Consider the following 23,885-nt stretch of genomic DNA (forward strand, 5'->3'; position numbering starts at 1 on the left):
TACGTCAACGAAAACAGTCAACGAAATAACCTTGAAAATTCGACTTAAAATGACTTCGAACAAACATATTGTCCTACTTTTGTATTCGATTCGTCCCATAAAACCATGCAGATTTTTACGTACACATTTTTTCTAATACCAGGCATAACAGAAATATTACATGTACTCAAGATAAAATGAACACCCTGCACATAAAGTTGTATCTTTTCAACCTCATACTCTACAATATCCTACACTGCTTTGTTGATTATTGTTAACACATATTCGTCCGGTAATTGTTTGCACTGCTATTCACAAAATACCGACATTTTTTCACACTATCTGTAGAAATGATGTAGTCTATATAAAAACAACGTAACTTTTAAAAAATCATATATCTCATTGATGGTTACAATTATACCATCTTCAGTTGAAATGATTTCTGTTTCATAAAAATTAGAACTTAATTTATTTAGAATTAATTATTTCCAGTAATATGCAAATGACGATTTTGTTAAGAAATAACGGTCGATAATATAGTTTTTCTTGGTTCAATTGGAGTTCCTTTTGTATTTTTTGTTTATTATGCGTGTTCCGTGATTGTTCGGCGACGGATCGAGCCGATTACTTTCGCTACTCAATTTAAACTTTTTCTTCCAACTAACATCTTGTTGCATTCAAAAGTGCATCTTTGGCGTAATTTAAGAATCAATTTGTCATATATTTAATTAATATATAAATAATATTACAATAACTAGCATGTGAGCAATATCTAATTGTTCTTCTTTGCCACTCGTGATTCTCTTGTTAGTTCTCGTTGTACCGCTAGGTGTAGCTGTTTAGTTCCTTATCTTCTCCTATTTCTCGTCTCACTCAGTCCGTCCCATTACCCAGCTCCTTCATTCCACATTTCTTTTGACTCGTTTGTTTCTTTATTAATCCTTAACATATATTCGTCCGATAATTTTTTACACCGCCATTCACGAAATGCCGACATTTTTTTACACTATCTGTGAAGATGATATGGTATATATAAAAACAACGTAACTTGTTAAAAATCATATATTTTTGAGTAAAATTTTGGAAAATGATGTGAAATAAATTTATCTTTATATATGAATTTGTTGTTTCCTGGAATTATATAATATTCGAACATCCAAGCGCTTAAACTTTGAAAAAAATTCATCTATACGCAATATCGAATTGATTTATTTTCAAATCAATTTCCGTCAGTTGGCTATCGTTGATTGTTCGCGAAATAACGTATTTTCGTCATCGGGACGAATATATGTTAATATACTACTGGTTTAGTTTGCTTATTTTGTATGTTTTTATGCTTATATTTCTAGGTAAAGTGAAACAAACATTTCATATCTACATACGTATATAATATATTTGTGTTAGTACTGCACGCTTACAGTGAGTGTTGTCTAAGAGAAGAATTTTTTTAAAGAATTATTCTAAAAGAATAATTGCTTATTTGATTTCGACAAAATTCAATGAAAAAAATATTCTGTTATAAAGATTGCATTATATGGTCAAGTATGCGACATAAATATACTTAATCTGTAACCCTTTGCACTCGGCTGTCCCCTCTCAGGGAACATCGTAATTCTAGCATATCACTCGAATGTCCCCTCAGGGGACATTAAGTTTATTAGTGATTACGGGGAATTGAGTTATTTCAGCGCAACATTTTGAGACATGCATGTTTCTCTGAAGTTTCCTTTTGAAATGGCACAAGAAGCCAAATTAAAATATAGTAAAATTACTAAGTTATATAGAAGAAATGTCAGCGTGTTTTGTGCGCGACGAGAACGTGCGGATCAATACGCTTCGACGTATTGTTTCCTCCGTAAATCATTGAAATGGTGGAGAAAGTTATTTTTTTGGGGGGTTGGAAATGTGTGTAATTAACTCTTATATAATATATCGGATCTGACAACAAACATAAAATGAAACGCCATTGACGCACCACAAGTTCGTCAAGACACTCATTGACCAGTTAAGGGGTGATTTTCATGTATCGAGAAGACGTTCATCCGCATCTCTTGTAGACACCAGATTAAACAATAAACTACATCTTCCCGATGTGGGACAAAGAAAACAGGATTGTATAGTTTGTTCCAACAGGAACACACCTGGTGACAGGCGTCAAACAAATTATTATTGCCAAACATGCACTAATATGCCTGCAATGCATATTGGAGAGTGTTTCAAAATTTATCACACTGTACAAGATTATAAACAATAAAATATTGGTTTCTTCTGCGAATATACATTCCTCGATGTCGCCCGATTCACATAAGTCCAATACTATTATAATACGTTGCTTGGTTCGAAAATTATACTAAATCATATGAGGGTTTGTAAATGGACGTTTCCGCCGCAAAATAGCGTCGAGAAGCTAGTAGCCAGCGTTCAGAATCGTGCCGAGTGCAAAGGGTTAACTCGCATGATGGGACCGTGACTAAACCCAATTTTGTATTATTATTTTATTTTGTAGCAAAAGTTTAATTTTTTATGTTTGCATTATTTTATACACTAGTTAAGAGTCAAATATAGCAAGTAGTTTATTCAAAATGAGATTAACCCATCTTTTTATGCTTTGGGTTCTATTATGATCCAAAAGTACGAGGGTATATTTGTGAAATCACATCATTATCAATTAAGGGTTAAGAATTAGTAGTTCCAAAAATTATTCACGCTATAAATTTTGGATTTTTTAAAAATCGATGGTATTTGGATCATTATAATACTGTGCAAAAGAATTGTATAATATAATGATAATAAACTTGGAGTTTATTTGAAGCTCACAGTTTCGATCTTCTAAATACACTTTATATACAATATTTACATGATATAGTGGATGGAAAACAAAACGTATGCTTTTCCAACAAAAATGCCACAATTTGAAAGGTTCACAAAGAAATTGGAAAATTTGTATTGTCGTTAAATCTGCCATAGGGTAGGAAAGCCTGTTACTGTGGGATGATCAATTGCTGTCCCTTTGGTTTGTTTTCGAGCATAATTGATTTATGTCTATCGAATAAGATATATTAAATTATTGTATTCTTTTATTTCGTGCACTTTTAATGAAAAAAATTCATTAATCGTAACCGGATACACTACCCCTTCAAAGTGCTATATAAAATTCGTTTTATAAAATTTTGAATGGAAGGTGCACTGTCTTTTTTATATACGCTTCCGTACATCAGTTGCATATTTCGAAAACGCGAATTTGGGATCACTTATTTCTGTGATTAATGCAGATAATGCTACTCCTGGCCGTTATTTCTATTTATAGGACAGGACATGATCAAATTTGATAAAATTTTGGTGTCCAAAACGATCTTAAATGCCGAAATTATTTCACGGAAGACGAAATACTTATCAGCATGAAGAGAAGTTAATACTCTCCGAGCCGAACCATCTAGCGAAGCGACTGAGGCGGCAGCTGTCCTCGCTCGCCCCGTCCCAACCGCTTATATTCGCGACTATCTTGAATTGGATTTAGTACTCCTCCCATGCCGTAAAACCGTCATAACGCGCCAGCTTCATCGTGATCCTAAGGTTAGTTAATGACTAGCGATTGGACACGTCCAGTGACTAGACGTCAATTTAGATTTTCATTAATATTGAGATTTGTTTTAATAATTGGTTTACCGATAAAACTATATAACATTTTCAAAACATTTCTTTTTGTAAGAGAACAGCCGGTTCATATTTCTGAACGTATTATAGAATAACGTTCGTGTAATGTATATATAGCTTTAATAATTCGACTAAGAAGATCTGCTTACGCCTTAAGCGTATAATTAATTTATACTTAACATTTTTACGACAAGTACAACTTTTATTAACCCGTTAAAGGATATAAAATCCTTCCAGCAGTCGTGGTCTTACTCCACTGTACGGTACTTACCCCCGCTCTTTTAAGTTCAACATATTTTTTCCTATGGTAGTCGCAACTTACAAGAGCAAGTGTGTTCAACCGATGTTGTCTATTTTCACATAAGTTGGTAGTACTTGGAAAAATAAGTGACACATGTTTTTCTATGTCAGTGATAATTCGATTTAAAAGAGTGAATCCCACTCCCCCAGAAGGTTAACTTGTGACGAGAATAATAGGAATTTGTTGTAGAAATATGAACCTATTAAATTTTAATGTATCTCTTGGAGATGGGTTTGAATGAATAAGACAGATGTTTACAGAGTGTTTGGGCAGCTTTTAGTGACCTGATAGTCATTGCTTAGGCTCCTCTTAGTTCTGCGTGTCCAAAAGAAAGAGCGTAAAGGAGTGAAGAGTAAGTAATTAGAGAAAGAGACGGAATGAACAAGAGTGAGACATAGTGAAAGAGAATGTAGGTTAAAGAAAGAATATGGTAAGATAGTGAGAAAAAAGTTTTGGAAGTATGGAAGACCAGACGGGAAAGGTCGAGGCATATACAATCGATTAATACGTATACAATGTATTAAGAAATCGAAAAGCAACAAAAGAGACTAAAAGAAAGAAAAGCCGCGTGCTATAATAGAACGTGATAGACGTGCAATTTTACGAGTTGCATGAAATTTTAAAGGGACAGTAAGACAAATCGTGGAAGGATCTAGAGTCCACACAAAAAGGAAAGTGCATAGTGTTTTATAACAAAGGAGCAAGAACATCAAACGCAAGAAATTAAAGCAACGGTCCTGTTTAACCGAAGTACATAAAGCAGCACGGTTAAAGTTTGCTCGCGAACACTTTTATTGGAGAAAAAAAATTGAAACAAATTATTTTCATGGCTTGGTCGAAATTGAGTATCGTGGGAAAACGGAAGTACATATTGTATCAAACCATATGGACAGACAAAAATACATTGAATTAATAAGCGAACCATTAAATAGATTTCCAATTAATATCGCAGACAGTGATTATTATTCATATGCTTCAACAAGACAATACTGTAAATGTGGTGAAACAGGTTTTTGATTTAATCAAAATTCAATTTTACACAATATATAATAACAATTAAAAATAAAAAAACAGTTTCAAGAGTCCTTTAAAAGATAAAGCTGTAATATACTAATGTACTCGCCTCTCATTGGTCACTGTCTTTTATGCGGATTGCATTTACGCTGAGAAAAAAGTTATGAGTTTCAAATGATCTCAGGAGCCCCTTATTTTCCGGAAGTAACATAATTTCAGGACACGCTATATAATCGTTTCTTACAAAATTATAATTGGAATAGGAGACAAAACACAAATTTATATTGAATCTACTGGTATATACATGTAACAATAGTATTAGAAATGATTAATTAGCCTCGCAATTCTCTTATCGTACACTGTTTGGTCTTCGACTCTCTCTTTTTCTCTCTTTTTACGTTACCGGTACCGTATGAGTTTCATCGCTTTACCTCAAAAGGTAAACACACTCATTGTACGATTACACGTAATTAGCTAGTACACCACATATTTACATTCATCAATTCTTTCGCTATCATACAGTCTAATTATCGACTTTCACATCCGTCATACAATTGCGCATTTTTTATATCGCATTTGGAAACCAACACCACATGAATATAGTGCTTTTCGTAAGTCGAAAAAATATGCGTGCACTTTCGAAACGCTGTTTTTAGCGCTTAACAGAATTGAATTCCTCGACAACTGTTTTCAATTTTGCAGATGCTCTGTATGGAATTAGTTGGTCGTCTAACCTAGGTATATGTAGAAACTCCTTCATTTACAGAGGCCTAGCGTCTGCTGTGTGCACTTGTTCCTTGTTTGCGTGTGCACAGAATGCACACTCTGTGTGTATGCATTACGGCGATATCTAGTTAAACCGCCGGTTGATCGAGCTCTCGATCAAGTTTATAGAGAAAATCCGATTTCCCTCGACGATCAGCCGCGAACTGGAAGGTATTTGTACATTCCTTCGTAAAGAAGAAATACTGCCAGCTAATCGCCAAGTTGACTGTGTGCGGAATCGAAAATTTCGGGTCCCGAGACTCGGGTCGGGTCGGGTCTGGTTGCAATTGATCGGGTCCGGTCGGGTGGAGAGCAGTGCGTTCAGGGAAAGTCACTACGCAAGACAACGCGTGCGCAGGCAGTTCTGTATAGCGGCATGGGGCGTCTACCGGGTAAACATCATAATTCTGTACTACGACCCGGTAAAGATTCTGCGTCGCGTCACCGTCGTAGTCTAGAATTATAATGGTCACCCAGGAGACGCTCCACACTGTTATGCCGGACTTCCTGCGTATAAGTCGCCTTAGATAGTTAATTCCCTTGATTGCACTGGTCATGATCTCAACATATCAGTTAAGGGCTACGAATACGTGTGCCAAATATTTGATCATATAGAGTGATATTTAAAAGTTGAATCACCTAAAGGCAACGATAACTAGTCGTTATCGAAGAAATAAAATTGAAATGATAAAATGTGGTAGAAAATTTCATGAAAAAACATGAGCATGCAAGATAGGTGGTCATGGAGGTCATTTTGATATTGTTTTTGCTTGGCGCCGATAGGAATTGTTCGAATCGTTTCGTCCGTTGCCAGATTCTTGTCAAAGTTTTCTCGAGATCATAGTTTTACTAATCTCAGTAGTAGTTCTCAATCCTGTACTTTCATTTCCGTAAAATTTCGAGCATGTATGTGAAAAAATGTAGGATATGTTTGATAGCTTCTCACACCACAACAATGTGATGTCACCGACATTTGTCCGAGTGTCTTTGCGGGACATCAACGTGGCGTCACCGGATCGCATAGTGTCAAAAAATTATTTTAATAAAAGTCATATCATATTTCATAAAAAATACTTGTTTCCTTGACATACCAAAATGAAATTTCCAGTTTCAAGATCCTGAATTTATACAAGATCATTGTTAGTTTATGTTAACATAAATCATAGCGCGATGGAAACATTTCTGCTAACAATATATGCTGTGACAGACGAAAATCGTCTTATAAGAACACATTGTAAACAAGAATTTTATGAAGAGAAAATATACGATTATTCGAGCCTTGCAGCTTGTTCTTATATTTGTAACAATCGGCGACTATAGAAACGAGCCGCGAGGCTCGAATAATCGTATCTTCGCTTCACATATTGTCCATTTTTATCACAAGCTAAGGGACAATCGGAGAGAATTTATTGTACCATAGTTTTAAGAAGACCTCCGGAATTTCTACACCGTGTTCCCAAAGTACCATGTCATAGAACAACAATCGGCTATATTTGTAATTACATTATTCGATAATATCGCGAACATGCTTTTACAATTTCTATTTCTTTATGTTCGAAGGACGTGATCCTTTGCAGCGGATGTTCTTGCGCGTTGGATCTGTGCATAACAGCTTTAGCACGAGAGGGCCAGAATATCTTGATACCTCGACCTGGATTTTCGATCTATCGAACTCTGGCAGAAGGTCTCGGGATCACCGTAAAGTCATACGATTTACGTGTAAGTATAAACGTATGGTGCAAGAAATTTACACTCAGAGCTTCGAAGCCTAGTTCTCATAGGGTTTCGATATAACCATTCCGTGCGAAGTATACACGAATTAAGCAATTTCCCTTCGTATTTAAGTCTACTCGCTAATTCAAATGTTTCTTAATAGTTTAAAAGCACCGTTTTTGTCTATGAAATTATAACAGAACGTGATATCTTACTCGTTACTCATATATCATACACATCGCTCCAAAAGTACGAAACTCACAAAAAATTAAAACGATAGAAAATTCTTATAATTTCTTCAATTTATTTCAATATTAATTACGCGAAACTGTAACATGTACATTTATATCTAGATAGTTTTTACATTCTAATAAAAGTAAAGTAAATTTTTTAATTACTTCTTGAACTAATTTCGGCATTCTTTTTATTAGTTTGCCTATCATTTCTGGTCTTACTTGATTCCGTGCATGTTCCAACCATTTTCATAATATATTATACGAAATGAACTCAGCATATCTTGTCATTGAATACAATGCAATAAATAAATAAACTAATTACGTAAGTAACAAAAATTGTAACATAATATACTCTTTCAACAATACAATGCCATAAAACTTACTGCTAATGAAAATACTGAATGAGTTTATAGTAAATTAACAGATGTCCTAATACTCTTGGAGACGGGTGTAGATTTACATTGTATATATATTATGGCAGTGGACCATTTTGTGACTAAACTGCGGAGGTTATTTTTAATAGGATTCTCGTACAAGTTACGCTATTTTAACCCTTAAACAGTGAAAATATAGTAGGAAACCAATATTGGATCGATTGTGACGGAAAATTGTACTACTCTTGCATTAAATCTAGATTTCTGAAACTCTTAATATATTGGTAACATTGAATAATTTACTTAAATATAGTTAAAAGCAGAAATTTATCGACTGCCGCGTATTTCGTAATTTTACGAATAAATTTAGGGTGGTAATTTTGATACTGGTATAACTTGTATACAGGGTGTTAAAAAATGTATGCAATATTTATATTGTATGTAGAACACACTGTATTAAGCAAAAAAAGCTTTATTGAATAGTTCAAAAGGACAACCGTTTTTGGGACAGAAACTTTGTTTGTTAGCATCATGATAGGGTGGTTACTATTGACTTTTCGTAACCTAATCCAACGTGTTTGTCAAGTAATTCATTAGAGATTTATCACGAGAGCACGCTTTTCTGCAAGAAAGAGATGCCAAGCGTGTACAGAAATGGAAAGAGGACACATTGAAGATCTTCTCTAAATGTCATGACGCTGGCAAACAAAGACATTTATATCTCAGACACGATTAAGCTATTGACCTGCGCTCATTAAGGTTTTTTTATACAACATAAAGTGCCCTGTATACCATATAAATATTGAATGCTTTTTTTAATATCCTGTATATTTCGTTTTAAGATATTTTTAGACTGTTCCATTCTAGCGTATTATATTCCTATTATAGAACAAAATATTTTATGAATTATACAATCTTGCAATGTGACATTTATATACCATTGTAAAATTTCGTTAACAATAAGCATGAATACATACTTTTGAATACTTCAATCACTTAACCACATTCAAAATTAATACTGAATCTTAGTCATAGACTTGAAATAAACAAAAGTAGCGATTTTTGTTAAAAAATACCATAAGCCATTGGACTTACTTATTCGCTTATGCTTAATGTATTGTAGTTTTGTTTATTATATGTATGCTGTTTATACTAATTAATGAGAATTTTATTTTCGGTCTGAAAACTTTGAGCTGATCATTGACTGCATATCAGTTACTACATTATCTATCGACGATCATTTTATAGTTTTCGGAAGTTAAAAATTGCTTAATAAATATTTTAGTGGTGCTAAAACTGTTTCAATGGTACACCATCAGGTCATCCTCAGTGTTTAGCTACCTTAAGTTTCGTTTTTAATAAATTACATTTTCGGAATATGAACATGTGAATCGTAAATTTCTGTACACTGTTCTACGAAAAAAATTATTCATTTTACAAACATTCAACGCAGGATTTAAATATTTTTTATTTTGAGAATGTCGGGCTCCGGTGTAGCGGATTTCAAATGTTGGAAAACTTGAAATGTGTGCTTTCGCAGCCTCAATTCTCTGACTTATACCTTACAGTACCATTGAAATGAACGTGATGTTTTGTTATAATATTATACAATTCTTTTATAATATTGAAATATAGATGCGTATGACGTGAAAACAAACAAAAAATTCACTTTTTTGGTTTTATGATTTGCTTCATTTTCTAAATTACAAGCACAACTTAAAATATAATTAAAGCTGAGTGAAGTCATTTTACTATATTTTACTTATGTATTAAAAATTGATTTACAGTAATTAATTGATATATAGTAAATACAAGAAATCCATAGATTCTTCAAGACATTGAAATTTTATTTGTACGCTACTTTAAAAAATGACAGGATCGCTCAATTATGACCGCAAAAGTGCTCATATTTAAACTCCTACGACCCCAGTTAAAAAGATTTAAAAATATTCTGGCTTTGCTCGTTTTAAAGGGCGAAGTCTTTACTTTGACACCCTTGACCTCGGTACCATCAAAGACCTCTTTTTATTGTAAAGCCGAGTGAGAAACTGAAGTTGCTTTCTGCATTTAAAATTTGTTAAATTTAAATGACTTTACGGAGTTTAGAAACTGTTTTTCCATATTTATTTTGACGTTATCCTATAAAGCGATGTCTTCCATTTATAGTGATTTCTGGCGAATACTTGTAGCAGATTTTTCATTTAGAGTGCAATAATACCCGCGACAAAAGATTTATAAATCGGAGTTGTCGAGTTCAAAAAATTTGATAAACTCTGAACGAATTTGTATTTCAAACGAAAGAAAACAACTATAAGATTGTCACTTTGTTTTATAACAAGACAGCGTCTCTGAGGAAACTAAGTTCAAAGGCGTGAAATAAGAGAGTCTATCCTCTGTAATAAGCACAGGTAGAATATTTTAAGATTTTTTCATGCTACATAAAACGCAGGTAACAAAAGGTCGATAATTTTTCGGTGATAATTTAATAATCCCTTAATTTTGTAATGAAACTGTATTTATATTTGAATGACATGATGTGATATTTGTTTTGTCAATACAAGATTTTAGAAATGTAGTTTTTCTTTTGCATATTGCATATATTTTACATACTACCTATCTTTGACATATTTTACATATAATATCACATAAACTGAATGATCCATTTAAATTAATCAAGTTAAATATCTTAAAAACTGTTAATGATACTGAAAAATGTTTAAACTAATACTTGAATCGTTTCAGAGGGCACATAATCTAGATGTTAATAAGACTTTTCTAGATGAATTTATAAAGAAAATACGAAGGTCAATTTCATTTTTTCAAACAGAATTATGTATTTGTTGCACCAATCGATGCAGCTCTTTATTTTCCATCGAAGAATTGTACATATGAACGGAAAGAGGACACATAGAAAATCTTCTGTAAATGTTGAAAAGTCAGTAGTAATGAGATTTGAAATAATATAACATATAGTAAAAGGACGTCTGGCATAAGACGTCTTAAAAATGATAATTTTAGGGCGTAAGACGTTGAGACCTAAAGTGGTCTCTGGACCTAAATGCCCAGTACTTATTTGTTATAATTTGTTGAAAAATATTTTAGTCATTACAGGTTGGAAAAGAATGGCTTTTACCCTCGAAATCGATGACTATGAACCTTGATCGCTTCATAAAAGATCCGAAAAAGTTATTTGCTTAAAAAATAATTAGAAAATAATTTTTATTTAGTTTTTCTTATTAATTTTTCATCTATTTTAAATTATTTTACCACCACACATTCTTCATGACTTAAGATCTAAGAGACAATGTAACGTGGTGTAAATGATGTTGTTGGCTAAATTAGGAGGAAAGAAGTCCAAGAGAAACGATGGATTTACCTAAGAGAGTTGATCTTTCAGTCTTTAAAAAGATTGGAAGTGAGTTTTAGTACCTCGCCAGACGCGTAACTATTTCCACCAATATTTATCTTGTAGGTTTGTAACTCTTTCGGCGAACGAAGTGTTTCGATTTAAATCCTGCAAATTGTTAAACCGAAGTAAGAGTGAGTTCTCTTTTCGTTTTGTCCTTTCCTTTTCTCCCCAGCAGGAGTTTTAATGCCGTCCCTGTCCTCGGCACACCGCGAACTGTTTTACTTCGGGACAGTAATTAAAACCACAGTGTCGTAGCTTTTCTTGCCTACACGAGAGCGGTTTATAATCTACAGGTTGACACTGATTGCGTATGTATACGAGTATTGTAGTTCCCCACATATACATATAAGAGCAAGCTAACATTAACTACAACACTTTCTGCTGTGAAAACGAAAAAAGAAATAACAACGCTTATTTTCCTTAACGCTCGTGTGCTGCCGATGCAAGGCTGAGTTACTTTTCATTTTTCTTTTGTATAATGATAAACATGCGATTTGTATCGTACAATTAATAGAATAAAAATATTAAATATATTAAATAATGAATATTGAATTTTTATGCGATTTAATACTATAAATTTTGTCCCTAAATTTAAATTTAAATTTAAGTAAAGATTTCAGAATATTGTTTCAAATTTGTGACGAATGTGATATTGTAATTTAAATCTTTCTGTAAAAAAGAACAGAAAATAATTTGTATGCTGCAATACCAATCATTATTGATGTTATGCTAGAATTTCATAGCGTTCGACACAATTTTTTGAAAGTACACAAGATAAAGAAAACAATTTGAATACACTGCATGAAAGTTTCGGAAACTCGTAATAAAGGCTAATTTATTACAATATTTCTTTCTGAGGTACAGTTCGTTTAGTTTGATAATTAAGATTAAGTATCTTTTATTTTTAACTACCACAGCATAGAAGACCTTTGGAATTCTATCCATAATGTAGCTTCAGAATTAATGACCGAGAAACGAGAAGTTTTAAGAAAACTTGCCTTAAATATTCCGTCTCGTCTACTAAAAGTGATTAAAATAAAGGAAGCTTAACCGAAATTACTTACTTTACTTAAGATTATTTTTAAATTAATGAAAAAAATGTTTCGCAATAAATTAGTGTTTATTGTATGTTTTCTAAATTTGTGTGCACCAATTCAAATTGTTTTGTCTTAATTATACGTGTATTATTAATTAAGCATACTGACGAAATGTACACAATGATATATTCTGTAAAAATGTTCAAATACTGTGTAATATTATGTACGAGTCAGTTTCCATAAATGTTTAGGTAGCAACGATTACATATTTGCAATAAGTTTAATAATGTGTTATTCTTGTACGCTTACTAATATGTGGCAAAGAATCATCTAGATCTATAAACTATAAAATATCAGCTTCGTACGCTGATTTTAATTATATAAAAATACCCTCATCTTTGCTTTATTTCAATTATTAAATCTGAAAACATGTTATTTTGTCTAAAAAAAAAGCGTTGAAACATTGGTATGGGAATGAAAAGTTCGTCTTATTGTTATATTGCATTAGCCTCTTTCGCGCGAAATGTAGGTCAGCTGAGATATTTCATTGTCCTAGATGCAGATACTAACTCAGCCTGCATGTGAAACGTAAAATATTATATATTATATTCGTCGCCTGCAAATACGGCGATAAAATAATTACGAGTTTGTTAATAAGTTGATTATTAATTTGCAGCCTGAGCTTAACTGGGAGATTGACCTAGATGACTTGGAATCGCAAATTGACGAATCGACAGCAGCCATCATTATAAACAATCCTTCCAATCCGTGCGGATCCGTGTTCAGCAGGGATCATATACTCGACATTCTCGACGTGGCCGCCCGTTACTATGTCCCAATTATAGCCGATGAAATTTACGAATACATGGTACGTGCTCAATAATTATCTGTTATAATATCTAACAAATAATTTCATGAAAACTAACGCATATGCAATCTCGTGTAAACTGATTTATTCAAACTGCGGTTGCTTCCTAACTAATAATTCTGTTACTTTGTGATAAAGTTCGACATTTTACGATACAATTTTATCATGATTAAAATTATGGTTAATCATTGATTGGATTTAAATTAGTCATTATTTACAAATGTTTTATTAAAAGTAATTACTTTCATCAGTTCTGTTTGACAAAGACGATTTCATTAGTTACAATTACATATCAATTCTCAGTTACAATTATCGAGTCATTAACGATGATTCGTGGTAATTGTTTATATAGGGTTTTCCAGTAAGGGCGGGTCGATTTTGAAATAGAATAAAATGGGCTGTGTATGAGGTATTAACGAATTTTCTTTTTTATTTGAAATGCCTTTGTATGCCATTATATATATAATATGACATCGTTCAAATGTCCCTAGCGACTTTGCACGGTGGCACGTATCCGAGAGGTCCAATTATCAATGACTTTGCCGCATAGCTCCGGCTGAATTTGAGCGATGGTCTGGGCTATGTTGATTTTGGGAGCGTCAGTCGATTGTGGCTTACTGGTTCAGACCTGCGAGTTCAGAAAACCCCACAAGAAGAAGTCTAGAGGGGTCAAATCGCACGATCTTGGTGATCAATTCCAGTCAGCGAACAAAGGGCGTTGTCTGTTTTTATTAACTTTGAGCTCCTGGGTCAGATGGATCCTGTACAGGTGTAGGCCCATGTCCAGACGCAAAATTCGCCAAGTTGAAGACTGCGAAAGACCAAGTTCTTGTGCACGGCGAGAAATTGCCTCCCTCGGGTTCTCCTGCACGCTTTCACGGACAGCGGCGATGTTCTCGACCGATCTGGCTTTCCGTTGACGTACGAGTGTTGGCTGATCGTTTACCGAATCGGTCGTCTAGAATTTGCCCACCAAACGATGGAGGGACGTCTTTGAAGGGCCACCGCGTCTACCATAAAATGGGCGCAACGCGCGCAACGTTTTCACTAACGAACACTCATTTTGATAATACAATTTGATCATTTGGGCGAGCTTCTCAATCGTGTAACTTGCCATGGTGATTTGGCATAACCGACTGAATTGTAAACAACAGATTTAATCGACGTACTCAAAACAACATGGCCGCTACAGGCTGTCAACATCGACCCGTCCCTATTGGAAAACCCTCTAATTGTTGGATAGTAGGCATTAATAATTACATTAGTATTGTGCCTGGAAAATTTCGGACAAGATTTATCGAAATAGTCTAAATTGTTAGACAAGAACCTTTCAATTAGGGTACTTATGAAAGCGAATTCTGATTTGTTTACTTAATACGTTCACTTATACTAGTATATCATTGTAGTTATGTTGTACTACGTAATATGAATAATTTCTGTTTACTCACGTTTGAATAAAATCGTATGTTCTGTCGTGTTCACATAAAAAAATGTCATTTTCTGTTAATTTTATCCGGGTAAAAATATTCATTTTAAACCAACACGTAGATATCGTTATTTACACAAATTTCTACGTATTACTACATTGTTAATTATCATACATTCTTAACTCTGATATCCCGAATGCGAGGTTATTTTGATCCACGAATGATAAGACTAGTTACCAACACCAACTTCATTATGTTCTCATTCGTCCTCCGAGGGATAATATTTCTTTTAGTCACTTTTTGCAATACGGATTAATAACTATTGGTTACCCTTTATTACATTAACTAACGTTTAATGGCCAAGTTAATCAAGTTTCCAGATATTATTAATGACTGGGAAATTATTAGTCAGTCACGTTATTAATGTATAATTGCTACTCATTAATTACTGCATGTTCTAACTGCAATTAATATTCTATAATTATTAGTAGACTGTTGATTTTATGCATTTTTTTGGCAAGAATGATTAGGTTTAAAACGAAATTGTAAAGTTATAAAATGGATTTGAAAATATTTAAATTACAACTTATTCAAATTCTTCAAAGAAGAAAGACATTGTCATCTGTCTTACGTTTCTTATAATTAACTTAATTTTTAGGTTAATTTTTATTATGAATCTGAATCCGCAGGCTTATTATTAGTCATTATTCCAGAAACAATTGAAGTCTTAATTAATCATTAGCTAGATTTCCGATTAAATTTTACCGAACTGTGCTTTGTGGCTATTGCCTTTCCTTCTCCCCCCCTCTCTGTCTTCCACCATCTTGTCTCTGTCTATCCGTCTCCTAACCTTTCTTTTTCGAATAGAACTAATTGGAGGACTAAGGAAAGTCAGAGATTCCGAATTAGGTAGTGCTATGTCTGGTTCGAAGGAAGTCAGACTTGGTTTCCGGGATCGGGGAGTGTCTAAGCTCGGGCTCCCAAACTACTAAACCTATACTGAAGAAGTACAGAGGTCCATAAGCTTGCATTCACGGCTATAGAGTGCACCAAGGTCCTGATCTCTTAGTCCTGGTATCTGGAAACTTCGTTGTACTTAAATATTGATGGAAATTGTCTGTTGTAATTGCTTCCATTATACGTTTCTTAATTAAATCTAGACGATTCGAATGGAATTGTCAGACTTGTGTTGTTTTTACTAGACCGAGAGTGTTGATCTAAGGGATCATAGTCAATCAGACGTTTAAAAGATAGTGTTTTTTTAAGAATTTTTTTTCAAATTTTTCTAATCATTTTCAATGTCCCTTTATTTGGAAAGATAGACTCTTTATTAACAATTGAATTTGTTTTCATTGAAGAATATTTCTTTACTTGATAATTATCTGTCCTTGAACGATGGATTCTCGAAATATTGATTCTTGTCAATGTGACAGGCGATCAAAGAGCAAGTTTTGATCATTTATGAGCAAAACTATAAAAACAAAGATACTCGATCGAAAAAAGAATCCTTCGTTCACAAGTGTCGAAATTGCTACAGAAATTGTAAGAAAATTGACAATTCTATATATCACAAACTATTAGGGTGTCCCATAAGTTCTTTCCGCGCCACCATATGTATGACCTTGAGAGGACGATCGATGAAAATCCGCAATATAGTGTGCGCGAAATAGCCACTAGCATTTCGAGGACAACGGTACATAATCATTTAATCAAGACGGGATATGTGAATCGGTATGAATTTTGGGTTCCAAACCAATTTACGGAGACCGACCTTATGAACCGCGTTTCTACGCGCGATTTGCTTCTTCAGCGATGTGAAAAAAGATCTTTTTCTAAAAAAACTTGTAACTGGAGACGAGATTTTGATTTTATAAGAAAATGTGCATCGAAAACGCACTTGGTCCAAGGAAAATAGATCCTGGACTTCATCCGAAGAAGATTCTTTTGTGCATTTGATGGGACTGGAAAGGTGTAGTGTACTACGAGCTCCTTCCGCAAGGTAAAACGATCGATTCTGCAAAATATTGCAACCAACTCAATGAATTGAAAGCCGCCGTAGCCGAAAAACGGGCGGAATTGGCGAACCGACGAGGTGTCGTTTTTTATCGTGATAACGCAAGACCGCCATGTTGCGTTGGCCTAGAGACAGAAACTCTTACAGTTTAATTGGGACGTTCTACCTGATCCTCCTAACCTCCCAAACCTTGCCCCACACGATTATTACTTGTTTCTCTCATTAAAAAATTCTCTGCGTGATAAATGTCACAAATCCTAAAACATTCATTTTTTCCACTGATCTACTGGCACTTCCCTCGCTACCTTTAACGGTTTTTGCGGCAAAAATTTATTACCATTTTTTTCGGTTTAATAAACTAACTTACATGTGAAACTGGAAATATTTAATTCTTAAAAATTATATTTGTCTGTACTATAAATTTTAGGAATTCTTACAGTCCTAGTCCTTAAATAATTATGCGACACACAGTTTTATAGGATTATAATAAAACTTTCACAGAATATTCTTGAAATGTAATACTTCTATGAGTAATTAAAACCCAAAAATTGATATTCGGCAATAAGTTAACGCGAAATAAAGAATATTTTATTTGAATCAATTTGTGTCTTACCTTTGTAATTGTAGCATGAATGGTTTGCTGAGATTTTTCCGATTAAAATGAGTCAAAACACGATATTTTAATTAATTTATGCTACGAAGATTGTACGAGCACTGTACATGGAAGCATGTGCAAGGGTATAAAAATACACCAAACATTATTATTGTCCTCGATGTATTTGATTTTTGTTATGTATTCATTTCTTTAATAAATAAACATATAAATAAAACTCAAATCATTCTATTAGTAAGCACATTCCACTTTTCACCTTCAGCAGTACACTTTCTAAACCGTGTAATTAGGTATTATAAAAGTTAAAAAATAAATAAATATAAAATATGAATACATATAATTAATTAATTTTAATTAACAACCAAATATAAAAGTTATAATTACTTTTATAAATAAAGATTACCAGATTTTCGTACTTTTTTTAAATTTGCTTAAGTAGCACGGTAATCACAACTCTCCTCTAATAGTAATTCGTTTATTAATCCAATCATGTCCTCCGGGCTTACATTAAATGCTATGTAAATGATGTACAATAGTAAGCTACATCAGCACGTGTAAGTGATAAAACATTATATCACTTACACGTTATCCTTTATAATTTCGTAACATTAATCTAACTGAAATCATTTTTTAAACAGTGCTCGTAACATGAATATTTGGAGAGTCTTTGAAAACATAACCGTTCTGAAACGAATACATAATAATTTTCATTTTGTCTGGATAAATGATTCAACGTTTTTGGAATTACGAGCGACAATGTTAATTTTGTTGTCGCCAACTGTGTATTCTTACATAAAATATTGTCCAAGAGTATGCCGATAATCACGAGTTTACCACAAGATATTAAATAAATAGTTATCTCAAAACTTGAAAGGTTACAATTCAGCGCAAATTTTTTAATGCACGTTGAACATATTTTGCATTAGCTACACAGTATGTAATTGGAACCTTCAATGCCTATGAGAAACTTGTAAAAAGTTACTGTAGAAGAAAACTATTCCTGTTGAAAGTTGATATTTCAATACGTTTGACTAATTACTAAATAATTTCAAGCTAACCTCACTTGTTTTCCTTCACCTATTCTTCTAATTTTGCTCCTTATCTCCAAGATAGGTTAATATCTCGAAGATATTAATACTTTATACATCATGCAATAAGAATTCTTTGCATTATAATGATTCAAAGAGACATTTATGTGGCTATGATTCTTAGCTAAGAATGGTAGCTGAATGAAATAGCTTGTTTTGTAGAAAGCATTCTTTATTTAAAACGTTTTTTATTTTTAGACTAATCCAATTACTTGATGTCCCTTTTGCTTCTATCAGGTTTTTCCTGGGCGGCGTTTTCACCCATTAGCGTCGTTGTCAAGCGAAGTTCCTATATTGTCCTGCAGTGGTTTGACAAAAAGGTAAGATTCAATTGACTAAGTTGCATCAGCACAATATAAACATATTTACCAACATACTTTCATCAAGCTTTGTATAGCAAGTATTGATCAATTTTGTACACATAGTTATCCAAGTTCCGTGGAATCAATACTGTATTTTGTCATGGCGAAGGAAACAAATATCTAACGACAACCATTGGTGACTAACGATCTAAGTTAACACATATTCGTCCGCATGACAAAAATTCGTTCTTTCGCAAACAATCACCAATAGCCAAATGACAAAAATTCGACAGTTATACATATATTACAGAAACTAGTTGATTCTTGTTCTTTTAATTCTAAATAAATACATATATTACAGAAACTAGTTGATTCTTGTTCTTTTAATTCTAAATAAATTCAATTCTAATTTTTACCAAATAGAGATATTTTTAATCAAAGATAGCATAATTGTAACCACCGCTGAAAAATATATGATTTTTAGAAATTACGTTGTTTTTATAAAGGCTATATCATTTTTACAGATAAGGTAAAAAAATGCCGGTATTTTGTGAATAGCGGTGTAAAAAATTACCAAACGAATATGTATTAACGAATTTCCACGAGGTTTATTTATATTCTCTAAAAATGAGAAAAGCTAGAAATACGTGCTCAAAATTGTTTTCAACCCTAGGGTGCTAAAGGTATTGCAAGGTTTAAAGTCGGTCTTAAGTGAGGGTCATTTTGTATCTATGCACGAGAAAGTGATATAAATATTATTTTCTTGTTCGAGGTACTTTTATTTATACTATATCGTTAAATAATAAGAGAATTTACTGTATCTGTTTTTCGATATCAATCGCATAAAAAATTTTTATAATATAATGAAGCTTTAACACTATGCTTGCCACAAAGGTATTTGGAACACGTTGAGAAAATGATAGTCGTTTTCACTAATTTCAACAATATCTCTCGTTCATTGCGATTCTTATTGCAGCACTCATGACGCCTTCTTTTGCTACCTGCATTCCTTGCTCATCCGAGAGAGCTGTTTTAAAAGTTCTAGTTCAAAAATAGCTTTAATTGAATTTGAAACATGATTCTAAAGTTCCCTAGTGTCTGTTTGTTCGCTCTTCTACCAAAAATGGAAAAAGCTGAAGTCCTAGTTCTTGTGAAAATAAACGGATATTCGACTGAGTTTTACTTTATTCTATTGTAAGTAATTCAGTAGAAAGATATTGTAAGAATTAAGGTCACTTATATCGATCAATGTCTAGAATTTTTCCAGTTCGATGAACATGTAGATAGGATATGTCACAAAACTGGGGCGAGTTATATTTCGAGTTCGACAATAGATATTAAAAAACTGTAGAGAAATAGGTTGATTGGTATGGTGGTGTCTTCTTCTGCAACATCACTCTTTTTTTCAATGTTACAATGCATCTGGAAACTGCAGATGTACGTATTTTATTCTATAATTGTATCACATATTGTTGTTTATTCATAACGATTTCTTAGATTATTCTGTGTAAAAACATCAAGCTGCCACGTTAACAAAATCAATATTTTGTGATTTATTTTACGCTTGTACCAAGGCGGGAAATCCATTTGTTTCTGTAGAAGATCCGGGAGAGCATGTCGAGGTGGTATTTTAATATGAAATGTGTGTTTTCTTAACTTTGTTAGGGAAGTTTCGGCAAAGAAACTAGTATACTTTCTGTAGCCAAATTAGCAAGGTTTATTTGTGTATCTTTCAATGACGTTTTCAAACTTTTAGTAACAAAATATAATCACTTTTAGAAAAGATCATCTTGTATGATTATATTTTTTATGGTGTTTCTTCAAGATACGTTAGCTTTTCTATAGACATTGTTGAAACATGCAAAAATTGAAATTAGATATCAGAAACTTAACATTAAGATTAGAATTTTTCTATTCTAGGTCCCAATGGGCCCTGAGTTCGCCGTTCGAATGTTAAAAAAAAATGCGCTTCTACATTTTGAAACTTGCAACGCTGCACTTATGAAAAGAATGAAGTTGCAGAAATTTAAACACTATCATGTGAAACAACTTTTTCTTTTACAGCTCTTTTCCATTTGATACCAAACTCGAAATATAACTCGCCCCAATTGCGCGACTCATCTTGTATAATAAAACAAACATATGCTGATACTTGGCTTGAAAAGCATGTAGCTACATTTCGTGTGTCTACAGAATATCCACACTCTAGTTTCTGACTGCATTCCATTTCAGGTCAGGCGTTTCGTATTATATTACATGTACGTTCAGGGAAGATTAATTTTGAAATTTACTCAAAGACTATCTGAAACAATTGCATCCGAGATCAAATATTGTTTACAGTCATTAAATATATTTATTTTCTAACACGAAACCGTAATATTAACCTATCAGAAAACCTCTTGAAAAATATGATGTTTAAAATTTTGTGAACATTTTTTTTATCGTTCTCCTTTAAAAAATTTTCGCTTGTAATATTATAGTTCTTACATGATGATATTGGAAGAAATGTTCAAAAGTAAGGCTTTATAATTCTATGTTCTTGTTAAATAAAAGTTAATGAATGTTAGACAAAAAAGGAAAATTGTAGAAATAATAGCCTGTGCACGTAAAGAAGAAATAGTCTTCTTTGGAGAGTGTAAGAAATCGTTGTCACTACTGTAATCACACGTGAAACAGTTAATTTGCAGAATATATGAACAACTGTGCTTTACGAAATTATTCTAATAAAATAACTTTCACCAATGAAAATCGTCATTGTCATTAAACTTTCGAGATTCATACAAATATTGCATTCTTCGTAATGTATAGGTTTTGAATATTTTTACATAAAAGACAAATATCTTACATATGTTCTACATTTTCGACAAATTTTGTGTATTTTTCTTTTGTTCAGTTAATTTTGCAGCAGTAAATAAATTACAAATGTACTTCACGAATCATGAAATTTTCCTATTACGTATCGTCTCATTTTGAAACGTGCCGTCAATATAATTTGCCTTTGAACAATAATTTGGATACGAGCAATAATGCTTTAAGAAATGTAAACAGTGATATCGAGCAATACCAATTGGTTCAGATATAAATTAATTTCAATCGTTCTGAACATATTGATTCGACAATTCCGCTGCTATAGTTAGACGAAAAATATGCTTATTATAAAACATTTTTGCTCCTGGGGATAAGAACTATTTTATGTATGATTAAGATTTCGAACAAATAATTTAAAAATAATGTATTCAAAAGTAGTATGCTTACCATGTTTATTGCGTGGAAAAAGCGGAGTAGTAAAGTAGAGAAAGCACAATTCCATTTGTCAACGGCAAACACGTTAACACATTCGTGACCGGCAGATTTTTTTCTTTCTATAATAATACTGAGTACTGGCGAAAATAATGAAATTTTGAGGCTGGGTGATGCAAACTTGTATTGATAAAGCTAATATAAATATGATAAAATTTGTTTTAAAATTTTAATGTTGCAATTATGTGTTGTTTAAAATAAAAAGATTCTTATAATTTGTATACTTGCTATACTTGCTTTAATAAAATTTAAAATGACGTTAATTCACGTCAGCGGTTGCGAATGTGTTAATATTTACAGTGAAGCAAGTGTTTCTGACAATTTTATAAAGAGGAGATACCAAACATACCAGTTCCACATCACACAGTCACAACGAGGTAGAGAAATATCTATGACAGAGATATTCCTTTAATTTTAACGCTATATTTAATTTTATTTTATTATTAATCCTTTGCACTCGAAGTCATTTTAACTGTAAATTTAAAATATTTCCATTCTATGGAACAAAGTGCGCTAAACTTTGTTGCTATAAATATTATCTTGGAACGTGATTGAACAATTTCAGTGGCGCCTCAGAATCGTTATTCGAGTGCAAAGGATTAACCTCGTCCGCAACTCTATCTCCTAGGGACGTCTGGCCGTGGATGGCACACAAACCGTTCACGACAATTTCCACTACGACATTACGTGGGAATAGAGTTCATAATGAATAATTTATGATTTCGTTTTACATTTTCGTGTAATATCGAAAGATTTTGTTAATTGCCTTCTTCACGGCAATCACTGTAATGGCATGCCGTTCAAATTGATGCATTCCATGGAAGCCACTAGTGCATGCAGTACTTAAAAGGTTAATATTATTCCTGGACGACATCTCATCTAAAATAGATATCTCATATAATCATCTAATGAAACAGGAACGTCTATTACAGTTGGAAATACAGTATAATTGAATATACAAGATGACCCACTGAACGTGATCGGCTTAATTTATTCTGTTGCTATTGGTTCCATTGGAAAATGTTTGATGCTAAAATAACATGGTTTAACCCTCTGTTCTCCTTGTAAACCACGTAACTAGCTGCATACCAATTTAAATATATAAATAAATGAAATTACTTTTTCATATAGATTCAGCTTTCTTCAGATGATATCATCGGTTGGATGCCATATGGTAGTCCCTACGTAGATATATAATACATTGTGCACATGAAAATTTAATAGTATTTTACAATTCTAGTAAACTATCTCGTGGTTTGAAGCTCAGTATGGACTCTTGGAGAGAGCATTTTATATATTCAATTATATTTTTATCTCAATTTTACCAATACAATGACTTATTAAAACGTTTGATGAAGATGTTTCATTAAATTGTAAATATTAAACAAAAATTTAATAGAACGAAATTTAATCGTATATATAAGTAATACGTAGCTGTTAAAATAAAATACGATTTCATCCCATACAATTTCATTACACCAATAATTACATTTACAAGTAGGTATAATGTAATCTTACGTTAGAAAAGCTTCTTTTTGCTTTTCAGATGCTTACAGATTATCATGAATTTTACTGCAACTTGAAAGTATATATTATATAATTATACTATTGTTCTGATCTATGAATTCATGTTTTGGAGAAATTGTAATAAACTTTGAAATATTTATTTGATATGAGTAAAATATAATGCGAATAAGGTAATAAAGTTCTCGTAGCGTGTCCCCCTGTTCCATGTTCAATCTCGCTATTTTTAAACGGGCTTTTCCCTCACACAAACAACACATTCATACA

The 23,885-nt window shown here is 32.8% G+C and overlaps 1 protein-coding gene across 2 annotated transcripts in view; it reads left to right on the forward strand.

Moving 5' to 3' along the window:
- The window catches only part of Tat (Tyrosine aminotransferase), a 74,321-nt gene that overhangs the window by 39,401 nt on the left and 11,035 nt on the right, over positions 1 to 23,885 (forward strand). The window contains exons 4-6 of one of the 2 annotated variants that reach the window (XM_078194475.1): positions 7,274 to 7,432; positions 13,159 to 13,350; positions 18,730 to 18,812. In XM_078194475.1, the coding sequence (XP_078050601.1) occupies positions 7,274 to 7,432; positions 13,159 to 13,350; positions 18,730 to 18,812 (434 nt within the window). The remainder of the gene's footprint in view (positions 1 to 7,273; positions 7,433 to 13,158; positions 13,351 to 18,729; positions 18,813 to 23,885) is intronic. The other variant, XM_078194476.1, reaches the window with a different exon arrangement.

Source organism: Augochlora pura, chromosome 11 (genome assembly GCF_028453695.1).
Source record: "Augochlora pura isolate Apur16 chromosome 11, APUR_v2.2.1, whole genome shotgun sequence".
Lineage (NCBI taxonomy): Eukaryota > Metazoa > Arthropoda > Insecta > Hymenoptera > Halictidae > Augochlora > Augochlora pura.